At 44.9% G+C, this 21826-nt stretch overlaps 1 protein-coding gene across 1 annotated transcript in view; it reads right to left on the minus strand.

Annotated features, from left to right (window-relative positions):
• Nucleotides 1-16679: 16679 nt before the first annotated feature.
• Nucleotides 16680-21826, minus strand: part of LOC111858670 (neural proliferation differentiation and control protein 1) — a 41086-nt gene continuing 35939 nt past the window's right edge. The window contains exons 5-9 of the mRNA XM_023840624.2: nucleotides 20785-20851; nucleotides 20244-20328; nucleotides 20077-20156; nucleotides 19676-19775; nucleotides 16680-19409 (exon numbers count right to left, since the gene is read on the minus strand). Coding sequence (XP_023696392.1) covers nucleotides 19338-19409; nucleotides 19676-19775; nucleotides 20077-20156; nucleotides 20244-20328; nucleotides 20785-20851 — 404 coding nt within the window. The 3' untranslated portion in view covers nucleotides 16680-19337. The remainder of the gene's footprint in view (nucleotides 19410-19675; nucleotides 19776-20076; nucleotides 20157-20243; nucleotides 20329-20784; nucleotides 20852-21826) is intronic.

Genomic DNA, 21826 nt, shown 5'->3' on the forward strand with positions numbered 1-21826 from the left:
TCCGATAAGGGAAGTGAATAAGTTTTACTGTGGGTGAATGTACGGACGCGAACTGGGTGCGTGTGTGTGCGGGAACTAACATTCCCCCCCCGCCCTGCTTCGCAGATCAGCGTGGATGGTCTTGGTGCATCTGTGGAGCCACTGGAAGAGAATCCACGCTCGACAGGGGCGGTGCGCTGAAGCCTGCACTGCTGTCATATACGCTGTGCTGGGGGCTGCCTCCCTATTTCAGCAGGACTGGAGGGGGGGGGGCTGTGTTGCGGGTGGAGGTTCCGATCTCCGATCGGTGCTGATTATTTAATATTCCCTTATCCCTGTGGGTCTCTGTAGGATCGGCAGGTTATTCCACGGCTCTCCGTATTAAATCTCCCCGAGTAGCGCTAATTGAAGGGGCATTATGCTGGGAGTGAATACTGCTGTCGTAACGTAGTCGGGGTCTGGCGTCCCGTAAAGTGGGTGGTTTGTTATAGGGCACCTAATGTAGCTGTAGAGGAAAGCAGTATATTATATGATGATATCAGGATTATGAGTAATAAAAATGATGTGGTGGTTATGGGTGATTTTAATTTACCTGGGATACAGTGGGACACAGTCTCTGGCTCTTCTGTAAATGAACTTGAGATGGTGGAATTAGTACAGGATTGTTTTTTTACTCAGTTTGTTAATACTCCTACCAGGGGAGAAGCCCTTCTTGATCTCGTTTTTTGTAATAACCAGGATAGGATTGGAAAATTAGAGGTTTTAGACCCATTGTACGGTAGTGATCATAACATGGTTAAATTTGAGGTTAATTTTAGTGTCCGAAGAGCAAAGTCTAAATTAAAAGTATACAATGTTAGGAAGGCTAACTTTAATGGTATGAGACGGAAATTAGAAACTGTAAACTGGACAGAGTTAAATAGCAAAACAGTTGAAGAGGCATGGGAATTTTTCAAAAGCACATTGTTGCAAGTGCAAGAGGACTTCATACCTGTTTCCAGCAAAACTAAAACTAGGAAACGACAACCAAGGTGGTTTACTAAGGAAATTAAGAATAAAGTCAGGAGGAAAAGGGCTCTGTTCCACAACTGGAAAATAACTAATGATTTCAAAATCAAGCAGGAGTATCTAAGTCTACAGGCAGAGTTAAAAAATGACATTAGGCTATCAAAGAGGGATGTAGAAAGAAAAATTGCATTGGAGGCTAAGCATGACAGTAAAGGTTTCTTCCAATATTTTAACTCTAAGAGAGCACTAAAAGCTGAAATCACTAATTTGCAGGATAGTAAGGGCCTTATAATTGATAATGAAATTGATATGGTAAACGAGTTTAATGATTATTTTTCAAGGGTGTTCACAATAGAGAACACAAGTAACTTACCACCAATTAATACGAATACAGCATCGTCTTTAACCAATATATGTATAACTGAGGTTGATGTGACACTAAGCCTAGCTAAACTCAAAATAAATAAATCGCAGGGGCCTGATGGCATCTTACCTTTAGTCTTGAAAGAGATGAGGGATATTATTAGCCAACCTTTGACTTTAATATTCCAGAAATCGTTATCTGCGGGTGTGGTACCATCAGATTGGAAGCATGCTAATATAACACCCATATTCAAAAAAGGGGATAGAAGTAATCCAGCAAACTATAGGCCAATCAGTTTAACTAGCATTACTGGAAAAATAATGGAAGCTATAATTCAAGTGAAAATGGTAGAGTACCTAGATGCAAATAACATTATAAAGGATAGCCAACATGGATTTAGGAGAGGTAGATCCTGCTTAACGAATCTGCTTGAGTTCTTTGAGGAAGCTACAAGTGAAATTGATCACAAAAAGGCCTACGATGTGATTTACTTAGATTTCCAGAAAGCCTTTGATGTTGTCCCCCACAAACGGCTCTTGTTAAAGCTTAAAGCTGCAGGAATTTTAGGAACTGTGGCAGCTTGGATCAAAAACTGGCTAACTGATAGGAAGCAGAGAGTAGTTATTAGAGGCACTATGTCACAGTGGGCCTCCGTTTATAGTGGGGTACCGCAGGGTTCAATTTTAGGACCACTATTGTTCCTAATTTACATTAATGATATTGACACGAATACATATAGTAAACTGGTTAAATTTGCAGACGACACTAAGGTGGGCGGGGTAGCAGATACTAATCTAGCAGCAGAGAGGCTTCAACGGGATCTGGATTTAATTAGCGAATGGGCTGATACTTGGCAGATGAAATTTAACACAGATAAATGTAAGGTAATCCATGCAGGGAGCAGAAATATACAGTACAGATATTTCATGGGTTCCACTGAAATAAAGGTAGCTGATTACGAGAAAGATCTCGGTATGTATGTTGATGCTTCCATGTCCCACTCTCGCCAATGTGGGGAAGCAATAAAAAAGGCGAACAGAATGTTGGGTTATATCTCTAGATGTGTGGAGTTTAAGTCAAGGGAGGTGATGTTACACTTATATAATTCCTTGGTAAGACCCCACCTAGAATACTGTGTGCAGGTTTGGTCACCATACCTCAAGAAGGACATTGCTGCCTTAGAAAAGGTGCAACGAAGAGCTACAAGAATGATTCCAGGTCTTAGAGGAATGTCTTACGAGGAGAGGTTAGCGGAACTGAATCTGTTCAGCCTTGAGCAAAGGAGACTAAGGGGGGATATGATTCAGGTCTATAAGATTCTAACGGGTCTGGATGCTGTTCAGCCAAATGACTATTTCAATATTAGTCTAAATACTAGAACTCGTGGCCATAAGTGGAAATTAGCGGGAGAACATTTTAAAACAAATTTGAGGAAGCACTTCTTTACACAGCGTGTAGTCAGAGTATGGAATAGTCTTCCTGCTATTGTAGTGGAAGCTAAAACCATGGGTTCCTTTAAATCAGAGCTAGATAAGATTTTAACAACTCTGAGATATTAGCTAAGTTCTCCCCAAACGAGCTTGATGGGCCGAATGGCCTCCTCTCGTTTGTAAATTTCTTATGTTCTTATGTTCTTATGTTCTTATGGTGAACCTTACTCGGGGTGGTTTTATTGCATGTTCTGTACACTTGAGTGCATTAACCGGATGGAGATTTTTATGCTTTTATTGTGGTGAAGCTTTGAAGTACAATAGATTGGTGCTAATTAGCAGGAGTGTGGTGCATGTTAAGGTGCGTCTAACCCACCTGGACGGCTTTAGGGGGTGTGGTAATCACCCGGTACCCTGGCACAGGCTGGGCTGGGAAGGGGGTGTTCATTAGGGCTCGGTTAGCTAGTTGAAGTGGAGGCTGAGTGGCGTAACCTGGACGAGTGGGGACGTGAGTTATTTTCTGTAGTTTTGTGTGTGTGATCCTTGACCAATAAACTTCATCTTTGGAGCTGTGTGCCTTTCTTCCTTGTGCACTACAAGGGTTGGAGGGTTGTGCCCATTGCGGCACCGTTACAGCAGCACTTCAACAACACAAATGTGGATTAACTTTCATAATTACAAGGGTATCACACAACAAAACAGCAACATATGAAAGAATATAAATTAAAAAAATAAACAGATCTATCCCTCCAGATTACAAACCCCAAACCCCTCCAGTGACGTATGGTCTGTGAAAAATAAATTAAATTAAATTAATAAATAAAACACAATTAAAGAAAAACGAATGACTAAGACATTCAACCATTAAACAAATAATATAATCTAGTGTAATCATATTACCCTGGTACACTGCATCCAAGCCTTACATTACAATGTAAAGTGTTGGATGCAGTGGTGTAAAGCACGCCACCGCTGGACTCTAGAGCAGAGGAGACATGTTCTCTGGAGTGACGAATCATACTTCTCTGTCTGGCAATCCAATGGACGAGTCTGAGTTTTTCGGTTGCCAGGAGAATGGTACTTGCCTGACTGCATTGTGCCAACTGTACAGTTTGGTGGAGGGGGGATTATGGTGTGGGGTTGTTTTTCAGGGGTTGGCCTTGGCCCCTTAGTTCCAGTGAAAGGAATTTTTAATACTCCAGAATGCAAAGCCATTTTGGACAATTGCATGCTCCCAACTTTGTGGGAATAGTTTGGGGATGGCCCCTTCCTGTTCTAACATGACTGTGTACCAGTGCACAAAGCAAGGTCTATGAGGACATGGATGAGCGAGTTTATTTAAGGTATTAAGGTTATTTGCATTAAGGTGGATGACTTGGTGAAGACTTGTGATGAAGGTTTACGCAGGTAAAGCAAACATCCAATGGAAACCATTGCAGATAACTTACAGCAGGTAAGCAGGATAGACACAGCTTTGTATTGCTTTGTAAACCATGGGCGGAATCTGTTTCTTATTTTTGTATTATTGTCAAAGTGACCTGGGCAAAAAGCTGGTATAAAGTCACGTATGACAGTTGAATGTTTATTAACAGGAAATTTGGTTTAGTTTTTCACTGAACTATAATACCAAGGCAGTGGAACAACTGCTACAGTTTTTATTGTTTTCATACTACATTATATGCTATACACACACACACACACACACGCATGCACATGTAGGGTAAACATATCCTTATGAGGACCGCTCATTCATGCACACACACACACACCTATACTCATATCTCCATTCATTTCTATAGAAAAAACCAAAATCCAAAAATGATGACCTTTACCCCTACCCAGCCGTAACCTTAATCATAAGTAACCAAACAAAATACAAGACTTTTGGCATTTTTAGTTTTTTGATTGCAGTCACAGATCTTTATAAAATTGAGGTTATCCTTATGGGGACTGGAAAAATGGTCCCCACAACATCAAAATAACAGGTTTTTATCAAGTTGGGGGACATTTGGTCCCCACAATGTATGGTGTATCTGACCCACACACACACACATTACAAATATACTGCACTTGCTTCACTATTACTATTTGCACAACTGTAATTCCATCTGTGCCTCTCAGCATGTTCACCTGAAATCCACCCGTTTTTTTTTTTGTTCACCTGGCCATAGTCCGTGGCTCTTTATTGGCAGGCCTGGGGTCACATGCTTCCCAACAGGAGACGGGCATCTCATCACAGGTTAACTTCAGAGGACAATTAACATCCTATCCTGTGCTTCCTTGGTCTGTCTCTCCCATGTCTCTCAAAGTATTACTCTTATATATCTCACGTAAAAGCCACAATAATTCATGACACCTCAGGTGTCACGTTATTTCCCTCTGTTTCTTTCCTGCACCCCTCCCCATATAAAGATTCACTCATAGAACCAGTCTGACAGTCCACTAAAGGGATCATCCATCAATAATTCACACTTTTTGCCCCATTTCAAAATACACTTCAATTACTTAAGAACTTCTGCCATTGCATAAATATAAGACATTTATTTTCCTGTCTGATATGGTCTTTTAGCTTGCAGAGTAAAGGCATTACGGTAACACTTTACTTGAGGAGGTACAAATGCTTAGTAGTAACTGAGTTCTTGAAGAAATATAGTAGCGACTTGAAATAAAAGATGCATTATATTTCATTATTCATGAACGAACATGAGATCAGCATTTCACTTGAATTATTCATCACTTGTCCCTTCAGGAATTCCCTGGTAGTTCACAACAGTTTACAGAATTAACAAATATACAGTAGTAACACATATAGTAACTGCTTAAAATAAAGAATGGGTCACAGTCCATTAATGATGAACAAATATGACATCAGTATTTAACTTCTTATTAATTTTTTGTACCTTCAGTAGTTCCTTCAGTAGTTCACAAAGGTTTACATAGTTAACAGATATAGTAACAAATAAAGTAACTGCTTGAAAAAAAATAATGTCACAATTCATTAGTGATGAACCGACATGAGTGATCAGTATGTAACTAAGACCTTGTTTGTAGTTGAATAGTACATAAGTAATAGCATAATACTACATTATTTGTGCCCCTCAAGTAAAGTGTTATTATGATAAACACTCTGTGGTTTCGACATTTTGAGTGCCTAAACATCCAGGTGGCAGATGGTGCTTATTCACCTGTCCTGCTTCTGTTCTGCATTGTTCAGCCTCTCATTTTGACTTTGGACATTGGGCGTGTGCCTCTCACAGGAACAACAGCCAGTCCCATAAGGGTCGCTGTCATTAAGTGGATGCTGCCTGGGATCCTACCCTCTCTATGCACCCAGGGCTTGTGTATCATGTGACCAGGTAAACCCTCCTTCAGTCAGAAAAGTGACCAATAACAGCTCTCTCTGTCTATCCCTCTCTGTCTCTCTGACACACACACTCACACAGTTTTCTGTGAAATGCTCCTACCTGACAAACACACAGTTTTTGTCTTTTTGTGGTTCTGACTTGTTTATTTTCTGAGTTTTCTGCTTTAGTGATTTATTTCTTTTGACAGTAGAAATAGATACATAATGGTATCAGATCTGCTTCCTCTGGACCAGCAAACAGATCCCTGTTTGCAACACAGGGCTTGGAGGATAAAATGGAGATTTATTAAAACTTGTAATGCAACGGATTGGGAGAATGGAACAAAATGCAAACATTTTGCCTATAACCCATAAACAGGCAAATGTTTTTATACCTGCTTTATGTGGGGATGATGGAGACGCATTATATCAAGGAGAGGGTGTGGCTAGTGTGACCGGGAAGCAGGCCAAGGGTGTGACTAGGAGGTTTCTACAATTACATATGTTATAAAGTACCCTTCAAAACATTGCCAAAGGGTGCATTACATTTACACAATCAAACACATTCAGTGTTACAAACCAGAGGCTGGGGACATCTGGGCGAAGGCGGATTAATGACAGTGATGATGAAGTTTAGAGGCCGGCTCAGCAGGCCAAGCCCCTGTAGGTCACGATTAGAGGCAGGCTCAGCCCTTGTAGCAGGCCAAGCCCCTGTAGGTCACGCTGAGAGGCCGGCTCAGCAGGCCAAGCCCCTGTAGGTCGCGCATAGAGGCCGGCTCAGCAGGTCAAGCCCCTGTAGGTCGCACTTAGAGGCCGCCTCAGCAGGCCTAGCCCCTGTAGGTCGCACTTAGAGGCCGGCTCAGCAGGCCAAGCCCCTGTAGGTCACGATTAGAGGCAGGCTCAGCCCTTGTAGCAGGCCGAGCCCCTGTAGGTCGCGCTTAGAGGCCGGCTCAGCAGGCCGAGCCCCTGTAGGTCGCGCTTAGAGGCCGGCTCAGCAGGCCGAGCCCCTGTAGGTCGCGCTTAGAGGCCGGCTCAGCAGGCCGAGCCCCTGTAGGTCGCGCTTAGAGGCCGGCTCAGCAGGCCGAGCCCCTGTAGGTCGCGCTTAGAGGCCGGCTCAGCAGGCCGAGCCCCTGTAGGTCGCGCTTAGAGGCCGGCTCAGCAGGTCAAGCCCCTGTAGGTCGCGCTTAGAGGCCAGCTCAGAAGGCCAAGCCCCTGTAGGTCACAATTAGAGGCAGGCTCAGCCCTTGTAGGTCGCGCTTAGAGGCCGGCTCAACAGGCCAGGCCCCTGTAGGTCACGATTAGAGGCAGGCTCAGCCCTTGTAGGTCGCGCTTAGAGGCTGGCTTAGCAGGCCAAGCCCCTGTAGGTCGCGCTTAGAGGCCGGCTCAGCAGGTGAAGCCCCTGTAGGTCGCGCTTAGAGGCCAGCTCAGAAGGCCAAGCCCCTGTAGGTCACAATTAGAGGCAGGCTCAGCCCTTGTAGGTCGCGCTTAGAGGCTGGCTTAGCAGGCCAAGCCCCTGTAGGTCGCGCTTAGAGGCCGGCTCAGCAGGCCAAGCCCCTGTAGGTCACGCTTAGAGATCGGCTCAGCAGGCCAAGCCCCTGTAGGTCGCGCTTAGAGGCCGGCTCAGCAGGCCAAGCCCCTGTAGGTCACGCTTAGAGGCCGGCTCAGCAGGCCAAGCCCCTGTAGGTTGCACTTAGAGGCAGGCTCAGCAGGCCAAGCCCCTGTAGGTCACGCTTAGGGGCTGGCTTAGCAGGCTGAGCCCCTGTAGGTTGCACCAACAACAAAACACACAGAACAAGTTGCTTTCTTCAGTGTCCATGTACTAAATGAGAACTCTTATCAGTTAGCATACACTCTTTATATATAGGAGTACATCGCATTAACATAATAACTAGCTTACAGCAAATGCTGAATAAACAGTAATAATTCGGACATAACTTATTTCATTGTAACTATGACATAGTGTGCGGTTAATTAATACTTTAAGTAAGCGTTGGTTCATGATTAATTAATAGCATAATGGTATATTATTTGTGCCACTTCCAGTGAAATGTACAATGTTTGTGTACAAGAAGCCATGCCAAGTGGCGAAGCATGCAACTTTAAACATCAGAGTCACTGATATTTAATATTCAACGGGGCAGACATGACAGGCATAGCATGTGAGGGAATTATTAGCTCAGGAAAAAATTTAATATCTCCACCAATGTTGTGAAATTAATTAAATATAATTAATTGTTATTTAATGATGATTATTAACTAATTGTCATACCGAATGGTTGGTTCCTCCAAACTCAATTGCGGTATCTCCGTGAGTCTGTTAATGTGAGACTTACATGGGATTCACTAATTACGAGTATCGCTTAGTAACCTGGGTTAGAAGGCTCGTCCAACGAGCTGCATCACCAGGAAATGTAAACGATTGGTAGCAAAGCTCCCCTCACGGCCGTTGAGAGAGAGTCTTGCGATATTTCAGGCGAGTTTGAGGTTTCAAAGCTTAGTAGCCAGATCACACATGCAGAGGCAGGGACTATTGTGAGCACTCAATAAACGGAGGCTGAAGTTGTGTAAAAGACATGCATTTATTCCTAACTAACACTACAACTAACATAAGACAGACATTACACTTAACACAAACAACAAACAAAATAACGGAATAGAAACAATAGAATGTACACCTTAATTCAGTTCTTTTAATGCAGCATGGTAGAGCACAAAGAGCTTGCTAACGGGCCACAAAGATCAGATAGGGGCCACAGAGGAATGTGAAAGGGGGGGGGGGGAGTTGTTAAACAAAGAAAGAAGAATCTCTGAAAGTTAGGACACACTAAGATACCTGTTTACACTATTTCATTTTCAAGATTCTTCTGGTATAACCATGAGAATATATATGCAGTGGTAGCTATACATATTTATTTATTCAAATTTATGTAAGTGTTTAAGTGTGAGGGGTAAAATAGGTGATACTCCGTGAACATGGTTATAAGGGTGGCACATAAAACACTAAGATTGTCTGTATATTTATCTGTATATTGAGACTAGCAATCATAAGCAAAGAAAAATACAGGGTATACAAAAGCTGAACTTAAAAGAAACTTTCTTTAGGGTGTTGGGTGAGTGGTATGTAAGGCAGGATGTCTGGGGAGGGGGTTGTGTACCAAGTCGAGGGACCTCTGTCCTTGAAGTCCACTCTGCTGTCTGTAGGTCCCTAAATCTTTGGGCCATAAAAATTGGAATACTGGCCTCGCTTGTTATCTGTGTGTGTGTGTTTAAGTGTGTTTGTGCCCTTTTGTCCCTAAGCCAGCGAGTACCTCTCGTACCACAGTAGGCCTTGTCTCAGGCCACCTGGAATTTAAGCTCTGTCATATGTGCAAATGTGATCCTACACATGTGCCAACCGCACCAGGGAGGGAAACAAGGAGACAGGGCAGACATGACAGGCATAGCATGTGCCAACCACACCAGGGAGGGCAAAATGGGGCATGGGTAATGTACTGATGCCAAGTTAACATAAAAAATAAGAAGCTAAGAAACAGGATAACATCCGGGTATTATCCGACCTTCTTCTTCTCCAGCGGGTGCAGGATTTTTCTTTGTTAAAATGAAGGATTGGTCACTCTGACCTTGTATCGATTATAGTGGTCTAAATGAGATCACAATCAAGATCCGTTATCCCCTATCTTTGGTTATTTTTGTCATTGGTGTTTGACCAGTTACCATGCTGGATCTTCAAAATGCCTAATGGAAGGTGACGAATGGAAGACCACCTTCAGCACCCCTACAGGACACTTAGAGTATTTTGTGATGCCCTCTGGCCTTATAAACGTCCCTGTGGCATTCCAGAACTTGGTTAACAATGTTCTACAAGACCTGCTTTGTTTTTGTTTACCTTGAATGGCATCTTGATTTTCTCATGAAATGAACAGGGTGTACAACATGTTCACAAGGTTCTCCAGAGGCTCCTTCTAAACAAGCTGTATGTTAAGGCAGAGAAGTGTGAGTTTCACCAGGGCACAATCCCCTTCTTGGGATTCGTCCTTTCTGAGGGTGCACTTCAAATGGACGCCAAGGTGAAGGCACTGACTGGCCAGTACCAAAATCACGGAAGGACCGAGGCACTTCTAATTGGTTGCTTGCATGAGAAAGGCGTGGCCATATTTGGATGGGTTTCCCAAGTGTACAGAACTCTGTTTATATCTGTGATCTAAACTTATTTACACTGAATAAACCTGCTCTGGGCAGGTTTTGCCTACAGACACGTTGCTGTGACAACCAATCCAATAACAGCTTTGCAGAACCAAGTAATCTAGGATCTTGTCAAATCATCAACAATTTAACGTATGACAAACATTTCAGGTTTTTGATTTGATCCTGTCCTATATTAGCTGAGCCAGCTAGGACCCCCTCCCAGACACTGCTCTGAGAAAGATACAGCTTGCTACCTTGGTAAATCTCACACTTTGGTAAGGCCTAGTAGTTGAGGTTGAGTCAGGCAATGAAGGGGAGCAGGTCATAATTCAATTATGTTTCAAGCCTTTCTAGGCAAATCTATGAAATATTTTGATGCATAGAGAGGGGCATTGTCCTGGAGGAATATCATAACCTTTTAGAAATCTGCTGACTTCTTCTTGTGCCAGTGTTTGAAGAAAGTATCTTCTAGAAATTTGCAGTAGACTTTGTGGTAAAGTTTTACACGATCTGTAAGTCAGAAAGGTCTGACAGGTCCATCACTGATAATTGCAGCCCACGTCATCGATCCTCCACTACCTTGTTGGTGCTTTAAGAGGATCTCCATCCACTGGCCCATCCATCTGCTCCATCAAGAGTCACTTTCATCTCATCTGTCCCCAAAACCTTTGTACCATCAGTCTTGAGATGTGTCTGTGCCCATTCCTAATGTTATACCTTGCATGCCTTATTGAGTGGCGGTCATGTTTCAGCATTAACGACCTTAGGAATGTCACACAGCACACTCCACCTGGTACTTCCGGAGATTCCATTCAGATTGCAGTTTTGAAAAATGATGGCATGATGCTCAGGAGTTTCTGGAAGTCTCCCCTTTAATTTGACACAAAACTTTGGCAGACGATGAGGTAAAGAACATCACTAAAGCCCCAGCCCAGCAAAACGTTGCTTAGCTTTGCTCCTTTTTAGGGTTGATAAATTACTATGGTAAGTTTATCCCATGGCTGGCAACACTGCTGGAACCCTTGCATGAGCTACTCTGTGATGGAAAGAGATGGAAGTGGACTGAAGAGTGTGATATAGCATTTAAGCAACTTATACAGTGGCTTCACCAGCCCATAATACCCAATATACTACATCAGTTAAAGCCTCTAAATTCTCCGATTTCTGCATCTGAGTCCTCATTTCTTTGGCTTTCCGTCACATTAAGGTACATGGTAACAAAAAAAAAAATTCTGTTTCTGATATATACATGTGCCAGAAATGTGAAAATGACACCAGTGTAGATTCACATAAAACCATGTTGCATGGCATGAGACAAGGAAGAAGAAATTTTCCCATCATCCCACAAAAAAAATAAACAAATACAACACAAACAGAGATACGCGGAATTTAAATGTCCTATTTGGTAAGAGCGAGATAAGAGTCTATGTGCAGGATCTAGGGACTAAAGCTGGTGCCAGGACGTCAGACTGGGTTGGAAAGAAAACTTACAAAAGACAAAACTTCATAGTATCACGTATTAACAATGAATATGTGAAACAAACTAACAGCAAAGATTGATGATAATGATAACTTTGTGTGGAGTTTGAAAGCTCTCCCCGTATTGGACGGCTTCCCACCAGGTACTTCTGATTTCCCCCTCAAAGAAATGCAGTTAGGCTCTTGACGTCACCCACAGTGTACAAATATGAACATAAGATTGTCAAACAAGACCAGCCTGTTGAATGTCTCTGGCATGATTAGAAATTTCAGCATTACAGGCCCAGTGACTATATCATTATATGACAATTTTGAAAAACCAAGGATATGATCTAGGTAACTTTGTCTAGGTAAATGCACAATGTATAAATTAATCTATGTGGAGACCATTCATCATTAATTTCAGTACAGTGCTTTAAACATTTCAGAATGTCTAGCAACATCCATCCGTCCATGTTCTGTAACTGCTTGTTCTATTCAAGCTTCCAAAACAACTTGTAGAGACTGAGCCTTTGATGGATGCTACTTTTACATCCAATCATGATACCTCACCTGCTCCAAATTACCCCGCTTATTGTGCAGTCTTCCAAACCAGTGTTACTTGAGTATTCTGTAAGCTTTTCTATCTTATGTTAACTCTGTCCCAACTTTTGTTGAGTGTGTTGCAGGCAGTGTTGGGAAGATTACTTTGGAAATGTAATTCGTTACAATTAGAAGTTACTCTATTTAAAATGTAATAGTAGTGTAACTATTTCAATTACTATATGAAAGTAAAGTAACTAATTACATTTGATTACGTTTTGATTACTTTTCTAAATTATGAATGAATATTCTCAACCGTTAACCATTTTGAAATTTTGTAACCTGGTAGTGTTTACCTTACAGCAGTACTGAACACTGACTACTGTCAAACTCCTTTCAATACATGAATTAACATGATTATAATTGATCAGTTTAATAAAGATACAAAACATACCATACATACCATATAGGCCTAATAATGATTTTAAACAATGGGTAAGAATAGATCCTCGCTTCATACTCAGTGAAAACCCAGATTCCCTCAGTGTAACAAGTCTTAATATTAATGTTACATAAAATATACCTAAAATGTCAAAAAAAAAAAATTGTTAAAATTCAGCCTTCAGTTATTAAATTCCATCCATCCATCCATCCATCATCTACCGCTTTTCCGGGGTTCGGGTCGCGGGGGTAGCAGCTTCAGTAGAGGCACCCAGACCTCCCTCTCCCCAGCCACCTCTACCAGCTCCTCGGGGAGGATGCCGAGGTGTTCCCAGGTCAGCCGAGAGATATAATCCCTCCAGCGAGTCCTGGGCCTGCCCCGGGGCCTCCTCCCTGTAGGACAGGCACGGAAAACCTCTCCGGGTAGCTGCCCAGGAGGCATCCGCACCAGATGTCCAAATCACCTCAACTGGCTCCTTTCGACGTGAAGAAGCAGCGGTTCTACTCCGAGGCCCTCCCGGATATCCGAACTTCTCACCCTATCCCTAAGGGAGAGCCCAGACACCCTGCGGAGAAACCTCATTTCGGCCGCCTGTATTCGCAATCTCATTCTTTCGGTCATTACCCATAGCTCATGACCATAGGTGAGGGTAGGGACGAAGATGGACCAATAGATCGAGAGCTTTGCCTTTTGGCTCAGTTCTTTCTTAGCCACGACGGACCGGTTAAGCGCCTGCAAAACTGTAGACGCCGCTCCGATTCGTCTATCCAGCTCCAGATCTCGCCTACCCTCACTCGTGAACAAGACCCCGAGATTCTTAAACTCCTCCACTTGAGGCAGTACGTCTCCCCCGACCCGAAGAGGGCAAACCACCCGTTTCCGACTGAGAACCATGGTCTCGGATTTGGAGGTGCTAATCCTCATCCCTGCCGCTTCGCACTCGGCTGCGAACCGCCCCAGTGCCTGCTGGAGATCCCCAGCAGATGAAGCCAACAGGACGACATCGTCTGCAAAAAGCAGTGATGCAATCCTGAGGCCACCAAACTGGACACCCTCAACACCCTGGCTGCGCCTAGAAATCCTGTCCATAAATATTATAAACAGGATCGATGACAAAGGGCAGCCCTGGCGGAGCCCAACCCGCACTGGGAACACGTCCGACTTATTACCGGCAATGCGGACCAAGCTTCTGCTCCGTTCGTACAGGGACCGAATCGCCCACAACAGCGGACCCCGGACCCCATACTCCCGAAGCACCCCCCACAGAGCACCTCGGGGAACCCGGTCGTAAGCCTTTTCCAAATCCACAAAGCACATGTAGACTGGATAGGCAAACTCCCAGGCCCCCTCCAGTACCCTTGCAAGGGTATAAAGCTGGTCCAGTGTTCCACGGCCAGGACGAAAACCGCATTGTTCCTCCTGAATCCGAGATTCGACTATCGATCTCACCCTCCTCTCCAGTACCCCGGAATAGACTTTCCCAGGGAGGCTGAGAAGTGTGATCCCCCTGTAGTTGGAACACACCCTCCGGTCCCCTTTCTTAAATAAGGGGACCACCACCCCGGTCTGCCAATCCAGTGGCACCGTCCCTGACCTCCACGCACTGTTGAGAAGGCGTGTCAGCCACGACAGCCCCACAACATCCAGAGCCTTCAGGTACTCCGGGCGGATCTCGCACACCCCCGGGGCCCGGCCACCACGGAGCTCTTTAACCACCCTGGCCACCTCAGCCCCAGTGATGTGCAAGCCCCCCCCAGCACCCTCGGGCTCTGTGCCCTCAGATGTTTCAAAGGCAGTGTGTGTAGATGTATCTGAGGCAGGGTTGAGGAGGTCCTCAAAATATTCCTTCCACCTCCGGGTGATGTCCCCAGGTGAGGTCTACAGCACCCCCTCCCCACTATAAATAGTAGGAACCAAGAGCTGCTTCCCCCTCCTGATACTCCGGATGGTTTGCCAGAACCTTTTTGAGGCCGACCAAAAGTCACTTTCCATGGCCTCACCGAACTCCTCCCACGCCCGGGTTTTTGCTTCTGCGACCGCCCGAGCTGCGTTCCGCCTGGCCCGCCGGTACCCGTCAGCTGCCTCCGGAGACCCCCAGGCTAATAATTCCCGGTAAGCCTCCATCTTCAGCCTGACAGCCCCCCTCACCTCTGGTGTCCACCATCAGGTACGGGGGTTACCGCCACGACAGGCACCGACCACCCTGCAGCCACAGCTCCATACGGCCGCTTCCACAATGGAGGTCCGGAACAGTGTCCATTCAGACTCAATGTCCCCAACCTCCCCCGGCATGCAGTTGGAATTCTGCCGGAGGCACGAGTTAAAGCTCCTGCGAACAGGATGTTGACATTCGTATCTCCAGAAGGTTCCAAAGATCGATATTTGTCATAAGCTTTTAGTGTAAAAAAAAAAAAAAAAAGCTATGATGCTCAGAAACAGCAACAAACTACCCCTTTAAATATTGTGTCCATGGATTTCAGCAGCACCCTCATGTTTCCAGCTGAAGCTCTGGTGTTGAACACTTTGAACTTCAGTGAATAGCAGTGAGGCCCTATTTTATAGCCACATACACCTGTAGGAATCCTGTATTGTGCCCATGGGCACCTTGGAAGTTATTCCTGATTGTTATACATGCTGCATCATGTCTAGAAGAGCAGAGATTATTCACTGTGAGCACTGAAGCACTGACTAATGATATTGCCCATAAACAGTACTGCTTCAATCTTTTCATATAATATAAATGTTTATTGAATTTTATGCTTGATTTCTACAACTTTCCAGTGCTAACATGCGATCAGACAGCCCCATTAATTAATAAAACATTTGCACATTTACAGAACTTCACACTTACAGAAGTACTGGCTTAGACACCTCAGCGTTGCGCTCTTGGATGAGGACGTGGTCCGTCTGCCCCCACGCACAGCTGACTTCCTCTGGGTTTCATTTGTAATTTACCGCCCTTAGTGCCGTCCCTTATCCTCCCAAAAACAGTGAATGTCAGTGCTTACACCCAGTTCATACTTCACTTTTCTGTCAGAGCATGCAAACAGCCATGGTATTCCACCAGACCAGCAGAGGGCAGTACTGCCAAAAACACAAAATAAGCATAGTAGTGAATGGGTACTTTCCTTGTTACTTGGAATAGGTGGCACTATGCTAACACGGCATACCGCAGTTTTTAGAAATATTAGTTACAAAATTAGTCCGTCCACCCCCCCCCCCCCCCCCCCGCGCACACACACACACCTGCTTGGCAAACTGTATCACCAAGATTTAAAAATTCCAGAATAGCATTGCTTTTGAAAATACATTATACTGCAGTGTATGAAAAATTAGATATGCGGGTATCCAGTGCTGCCACCTACTGGAAATACCAAGTCAATATCCTTGTGCATGTGCACTCGATGATGTCTGCTGGACAAAAAAATCACGGCTGCATGTGCACAGTCCGCCAGACACTGCTGATGATGAAATTTACGTCACTCACACTGTGTGCGGACCTCGGGAAGCAAAGTATGAGCCGGCCTTTAGCTCAGCTCAAGCACAAATGAAACACTGCAGGCTCTGTGGGCCCCAAGCCAGACGCCTCCCGGTGCCCCAAAAATAAGGTATCACAGTTAATACGGCCTGGCCTGGCTGATGTTGGTGGGACACCTCCCATGTCAGCATGGCTGTGATTGCAGTGGAGAAACACCTCCAGGGTGAAGACATGATGGAAAGCAGCACAGATGTTCCTCTTCAGCAAGAATCCAAAACAATAATGTCTGAAAATATTGAGAATTTAAACAGCGTAGGCCAACTTAGGTACCTAGACAAAATAATAATAATAATAATAATGAAAAATCTGTTTGCATGAAGGAGTACCTCCAGTATCATCTGGCTGGGCAATGCATACATACTTAGGAATTAAATTTATTAAACATGTCATTAATCAAAACACTTTATTGACACAAGGGTCGTTAAAAATTTCTTTTTAGAAGAAGAAAAAGAATAGCATCGGCTGATTGGAGAAGCAAAGGGGACAGCAGATTTTTACATCAACACACATGCAAGGGTCCTGCCTTTCTTGATGATTATATCTACATGGCCAATAACATTCAGCCAGGAGCGCAGGGCGAAGCAACAGCCAGACACATTGCTGTGCCCCATTGGAGATGCTACAGACCACAGGGCATTTACATTTCATTTAGATAATATTACTGTTCTTGGATATAACTCCCAGCTTCCCGAAATGTCCATTTCTTCAAGGAATGTCTTCCTTTTTTCAGAAGTCAAACATCTCCATTTGTGAATGAGACGCCATTCAGTCTGATTATGGCTGATTTAATTCATAACAGATCTGACTCTGTAGGATCTCAAAAGGAGCATGGTTTGTTTGTCCTGTTGTTTTGGGGGAAGGAGGAATGCCACACTGCACCAAAGCTGATGCTCCTCCTCTTCTAGGCAGCCACCAAAGCAGAGGACCAGTGTCTCTTGCTGAGCAGTGGTTGTTGGGAAGTGTAGTTCAGCACACAATCGCAAGGTGCTAGCAAAGTGGCATTCCTGAGACTGTGGTGGTAGGCAACTGTGCTAGACGGTGACTCTGTTTGAGAAATGAACTCAATGTATACAGCAACAGCAACAAGAAACAAAACTAACCTAAGCACAAGTTTAGCTGATTTTGTGACAGTTCCTTTATTTTCTATGTGCAACATTTATGTATATACATTTAAGGTCCAGGGAGTGATGCATGATGGGAGGTGAGAATAAGCATCCCCCTGGTAACGAGGCCCAGGGAGTGATGCATGATGGGAGGTGAGAATAAGCGTACCCCTGGTAACGTGGCCCAGGGAGTGATGCATGATGGGAGGTGAGAATAAGCGTTCCCTTGGTAACATGGCCCAGGGAGTGATGCATAATGGGAGGTGAGAATAAGCGTACCCCTGGTAACGAGGCCCAGGGAGTGATGCATGATGGGAGGTGAGAATAAGCATCCCCCTGGTAACGAGGCCCAGGGAGTGATGCATGATGGAAGGTGAGAATAAGCGTCTCCCTGGTAACGAGGCCCAGGGAGTGATGCATGATGGGAGGTGAGAATAAGCATCCCCCTGATAACGAGGTCCAGCACTCAGCAGCTTTCCATGGTTCAAGGTAGACCAACTGCAGCAAGCACACAAACTACATGCTCAAACCCAGCAAACTCCATCTGGGCATCAGTCCTGCTTTTTTTCCTCATAGACAATCTGTCTTTTGGAAGCTGGACAAAATGGACTAGTAATTTCTAACCACAGTGAAATGCCTGTTAAAATCAACCCCCCCTTGCTGCATGGTTAGGATGTATCAGTGTATTTTAATTCATTTTGATATTCCCTCCAACTGAAACAAGAACATAGAAGCACTACATGACAAAAACAATAAACGGCCTATGTAGGACAACCAATTGGGTCATGTGATCTGTCTTTCAGCAATGCATGGCAGCCCAACTATTAAAAGTGAGGAGCTTTCGCTGACAGACAGCTCCAGGCTTACAGAAGCCACCACATGGATACCCTAGAAAAATTAATAAGAAAAAATTTCATCCTTTAACCTTTGATTTCATCTTCATTGCAAACAAGGAACTTCAGAATTTAAACTGAGAATTTCACATGAATAAAAATAAAAAATACATAGCATACATAGTGTGTTGCATGTGTTTTGTGCTTGTGTGTGTTTGTGGGACAGGTTAATGAAGAGGACACGCAGGTCTCTATAGCAGCGGTAGCAGCCTGTTATAGGGTGCCTGCTGCTGCACGGTCAGTGATACGGCTCAGTGCATACAGGGCAAGGGGGTCTGCACCAGCAGCAGCTGCTCATTACAGCACCGTGCAACGTGGTGATGAGTAAGACACTCACTGCTAACTCTTACAGGCAAATTGGAGGAAGTGGATCTCTGAAAATGAAACACTGGCAGATCAGCTCGACAGAGGAGAAAACAGGCAAGCTACACGATGCAAGGGAAATCATGTGTGGGAGGGGTGCGGACAGTGTGGGAAGTGATCAGAGGGAGCTGCTGGCGTGGGGACCGAGGGCAAGATAGAGAGGCAGTACCACAGCGATGCCACCAGGGGGTGCTGCTGCTCACTGCTCACATTCTCCCTGGAGTTCTTCCTTAAACAATGGTCATCCTTACTGCTTGATTCAGAGATACTGCTGGGGCACCTGGCAGGCAGGCGGGCATCTTCCAGTGTCCTCAGTGTGTGTGTGTGTGTGTGTGTGTGTGTGTGTGGTCCATATATACATTACATTGAGGGGACCAAATGTCCGTACAGTGTGACTAAAAGCTGTTACTTTGACATGGTGGGGAGCATTTTTTTGGTCCTCACAAGGGGAAATTCAATCATATAAAAATCGGTGACTGCAACCAAAACAGTACAAATTCCAAAAGTCTGTATTTTGTTTGGTTACTTATGGTTATGGTTGGAGCTGGGTAGGGGTTTCGGTCATCATTTTTGGGAATCGAGATGCCCATAGAAATAAATAGAGTCCCCACAAAGATATGAATACATGGACTGTGTGTGTGTGTGTGTGTGTGTATGTGTGTGTGAGAGAGAGAGACAGTCCAGCATTTTACTCCTCATTCCTCCGCAGCGTTAGAGTAGAGTCATCAAACAGAGGATTCCTCACTTCCATTTCTCCAGTCTAATGGGAGAAGAAAAGAAAAACAGACGATCACATCTGAAGAACGTCTAAAAACAACAGCTGCTTGCACACACACATATGGGCACATGCTGTGGAATACTGGCACATGGTATCAAAGTTTCAGGGTTGCAGGTTCAAATGCATTTGAATATTGCATGTTTTCGCTATGTTGATACAGCTCTGCCCCATTTCTGAGAGCTCTGCAGGTTCTAGAGGAGGATCCATGATGAGACAAGTCTGGCTGGGCAGCACTACGGCGGACTTACCGGAGCCAGGCCGGGACATTCATACACAGTAAAGTCTCCATCCTCATTCTCCTCGTCCGAGGTGGTTCCAGAGTCCGGAACCTTATGCTCACCTCTGTGTCTGAGAAACATCAGGAGACAGAACTGGTCAGAGAGATGAAGGTGGCTGTTACTTTGGCATTTAGTCCATGTGTCTGTTCAGCAAGACCCAGCAGCCTGATATTTTGCTACAGCGCTTCAGGTTAAAGATCATTACATGGTCAGACTCTCCTGCGAATCTTCCAAGTTCACCTCCTGCTGATGACACGGTGCCTTGTACACAACATTAACGGTGAGTCTAGCACAGCACTGTGAGGAAAACGGAAGCATTTCCTGGTTTCTTTGGGACGGCCAAGCAGAGTGCAGACATAATGGAAACTCACCTCTCTAGGGATAGCATCTGCTGCTTCTGCTGCTGATAGTGATACATCTGGGCGCTGTGGGCCAGCTTCTTATCTCCTGTCTGGAGCAGAACGACACAAGGAGGCTGTTCAGTTCGCAGCCAGCCCACTGACTGCCCCACATTGCACTGCATCTGAGCGTTACTCACTTGCGTGCTGTCAAAGGTATGGGAACCCAACAGGCCGAAAGCCGGGTAATCCACCTTCTGAGCAAGGCGGGCGCCCTTCCGGAGCCTGCCGGGGGCGAGAGATGCGGGAGTGAGGGGAGCTGAAAGCTTCGACACATTTTGGAAGCCATTCAGTGTGTTTTAGCATAACTATACATAAATATTAAAGTGAATGTGAAGTGGAGTCCTAAGGTGTCTTTAAATCCATTGCAGTACGTGTTCTGTCAGTGGTTTGTCCTGCCAGTGAATTCCCGGAAGGGGACTGAAGCTTTAACTGTGTTTAAAGAGAGGTCTTTATAAGAAGGGCTGTAAATACAGTTTTTATCAATAACAACAAGAAAGGAATCTACCAGGGGTTGTTGTTAGATTAAAAACATCCATACTGAGGTGAAACGGGAACTGGGAAGAAACTTTTATTTAATCTTCTATTGTATTGATCTGCCAGGACTCCAGATAATCCAAATTCTAAGAGACTTTTTGAAGCAGTTAAAAACAAACAGCAGAGAAGAAAAATAAAAATCACCTGATCCAACAAGCCACCGCCACAGTCAAGGCCAAGGTGCCCAGGATGGAGAAGGCAGCTGTCATGACTGTGAATGGAGAGAGGAGAATGGAGAAAGGGGGCATAGTGAGCAGTGCTATAAGAGAAGAAAATCCCACAAGGGAGGGAAGAGCAGCTGTGCAGGTTCTCAGACACAGGGGGCAGTCTGGTGACAGGTATGTGACAAACGCAAGTGTCCCCAGGCACAGAGTGACCCCTTATGCGTGGTAACCGAGCATTTTCCCTTCTAAAGGTAGTGCCTATACTACTTGAATTTTTTTAGTCTTGTTAAATACAAACATACTTAATGGAGGTAAGTGAAAGTGGGGAGGTGTATCAGAGAGTAAATGACTCTCACATCCTTCCCGGAGCCAATGATGCTTTTTGTTAGCAGTTAGGCTAAGACATCTCTATGGCTGCCTAACCTTTGGTTTGAAACCTCCAGAACTTATCGATTCAAACGTCTCCTCTTACTGATGCAAGAAAGTCCAACAAAGAACATCCTTGTGAGTCTGATGGCACTGGCCCTTTGCTGCCCCTAGTTGGCCTCGGCCTGCATTAGCACTGCTGGGGGATAACCGGGGGTCCTGCCAGAGAGCAGGGGTTCTGGTGCTAGCAGGGCTGCGGGGCCTGATGTATCTCAGAGTATCACTCCTGCGTGAGCTAACAAGTGCTAACACCATCATGCCAGTAGAAAGGGGGAGGCTAATTTCATTGGGCTGATATTAAGAATGGCTACGCTAAACCAGTCGCCTAGCAGATGCCTGTTTGAACCCGACCAGGACATAATGAAATTATCGGGGCCTTCTAGTGGCCTGAAGCCCCCTGCAGGTGGTGATGCTGAGCTCCCGCCATCCCTACAGCATTGTGATATTTCTTTGTGTCGCCAAGCTGCAGATATAATTTGGGCTCCTCAAAGCTGAGCTAGGTGCACGGCTTTGCTTGTGGACTTGAGCGCCATGCATTCCAAACAGGGGCTTAAACTGGTTGCAGCGTGCACCAGTTTAAGTGCAGCCTGTCAAAA

This window comes from Paramormyrops kingsleyae, chromosome 2, assembly GCF_048594095.1.
Source record: "Paramormyrops kingsleyae isolate MSU_618 chromosome 2, PKINGS_0.4, whole genome shotgun sequence".
Taxonomy (NCBI): Eukaryota; Metazoa; Chordata; class Actinopteri; order Osteoglossiformes; family Mormyridae; genus Paramormyrops; species Paramormyrops kingsleyae.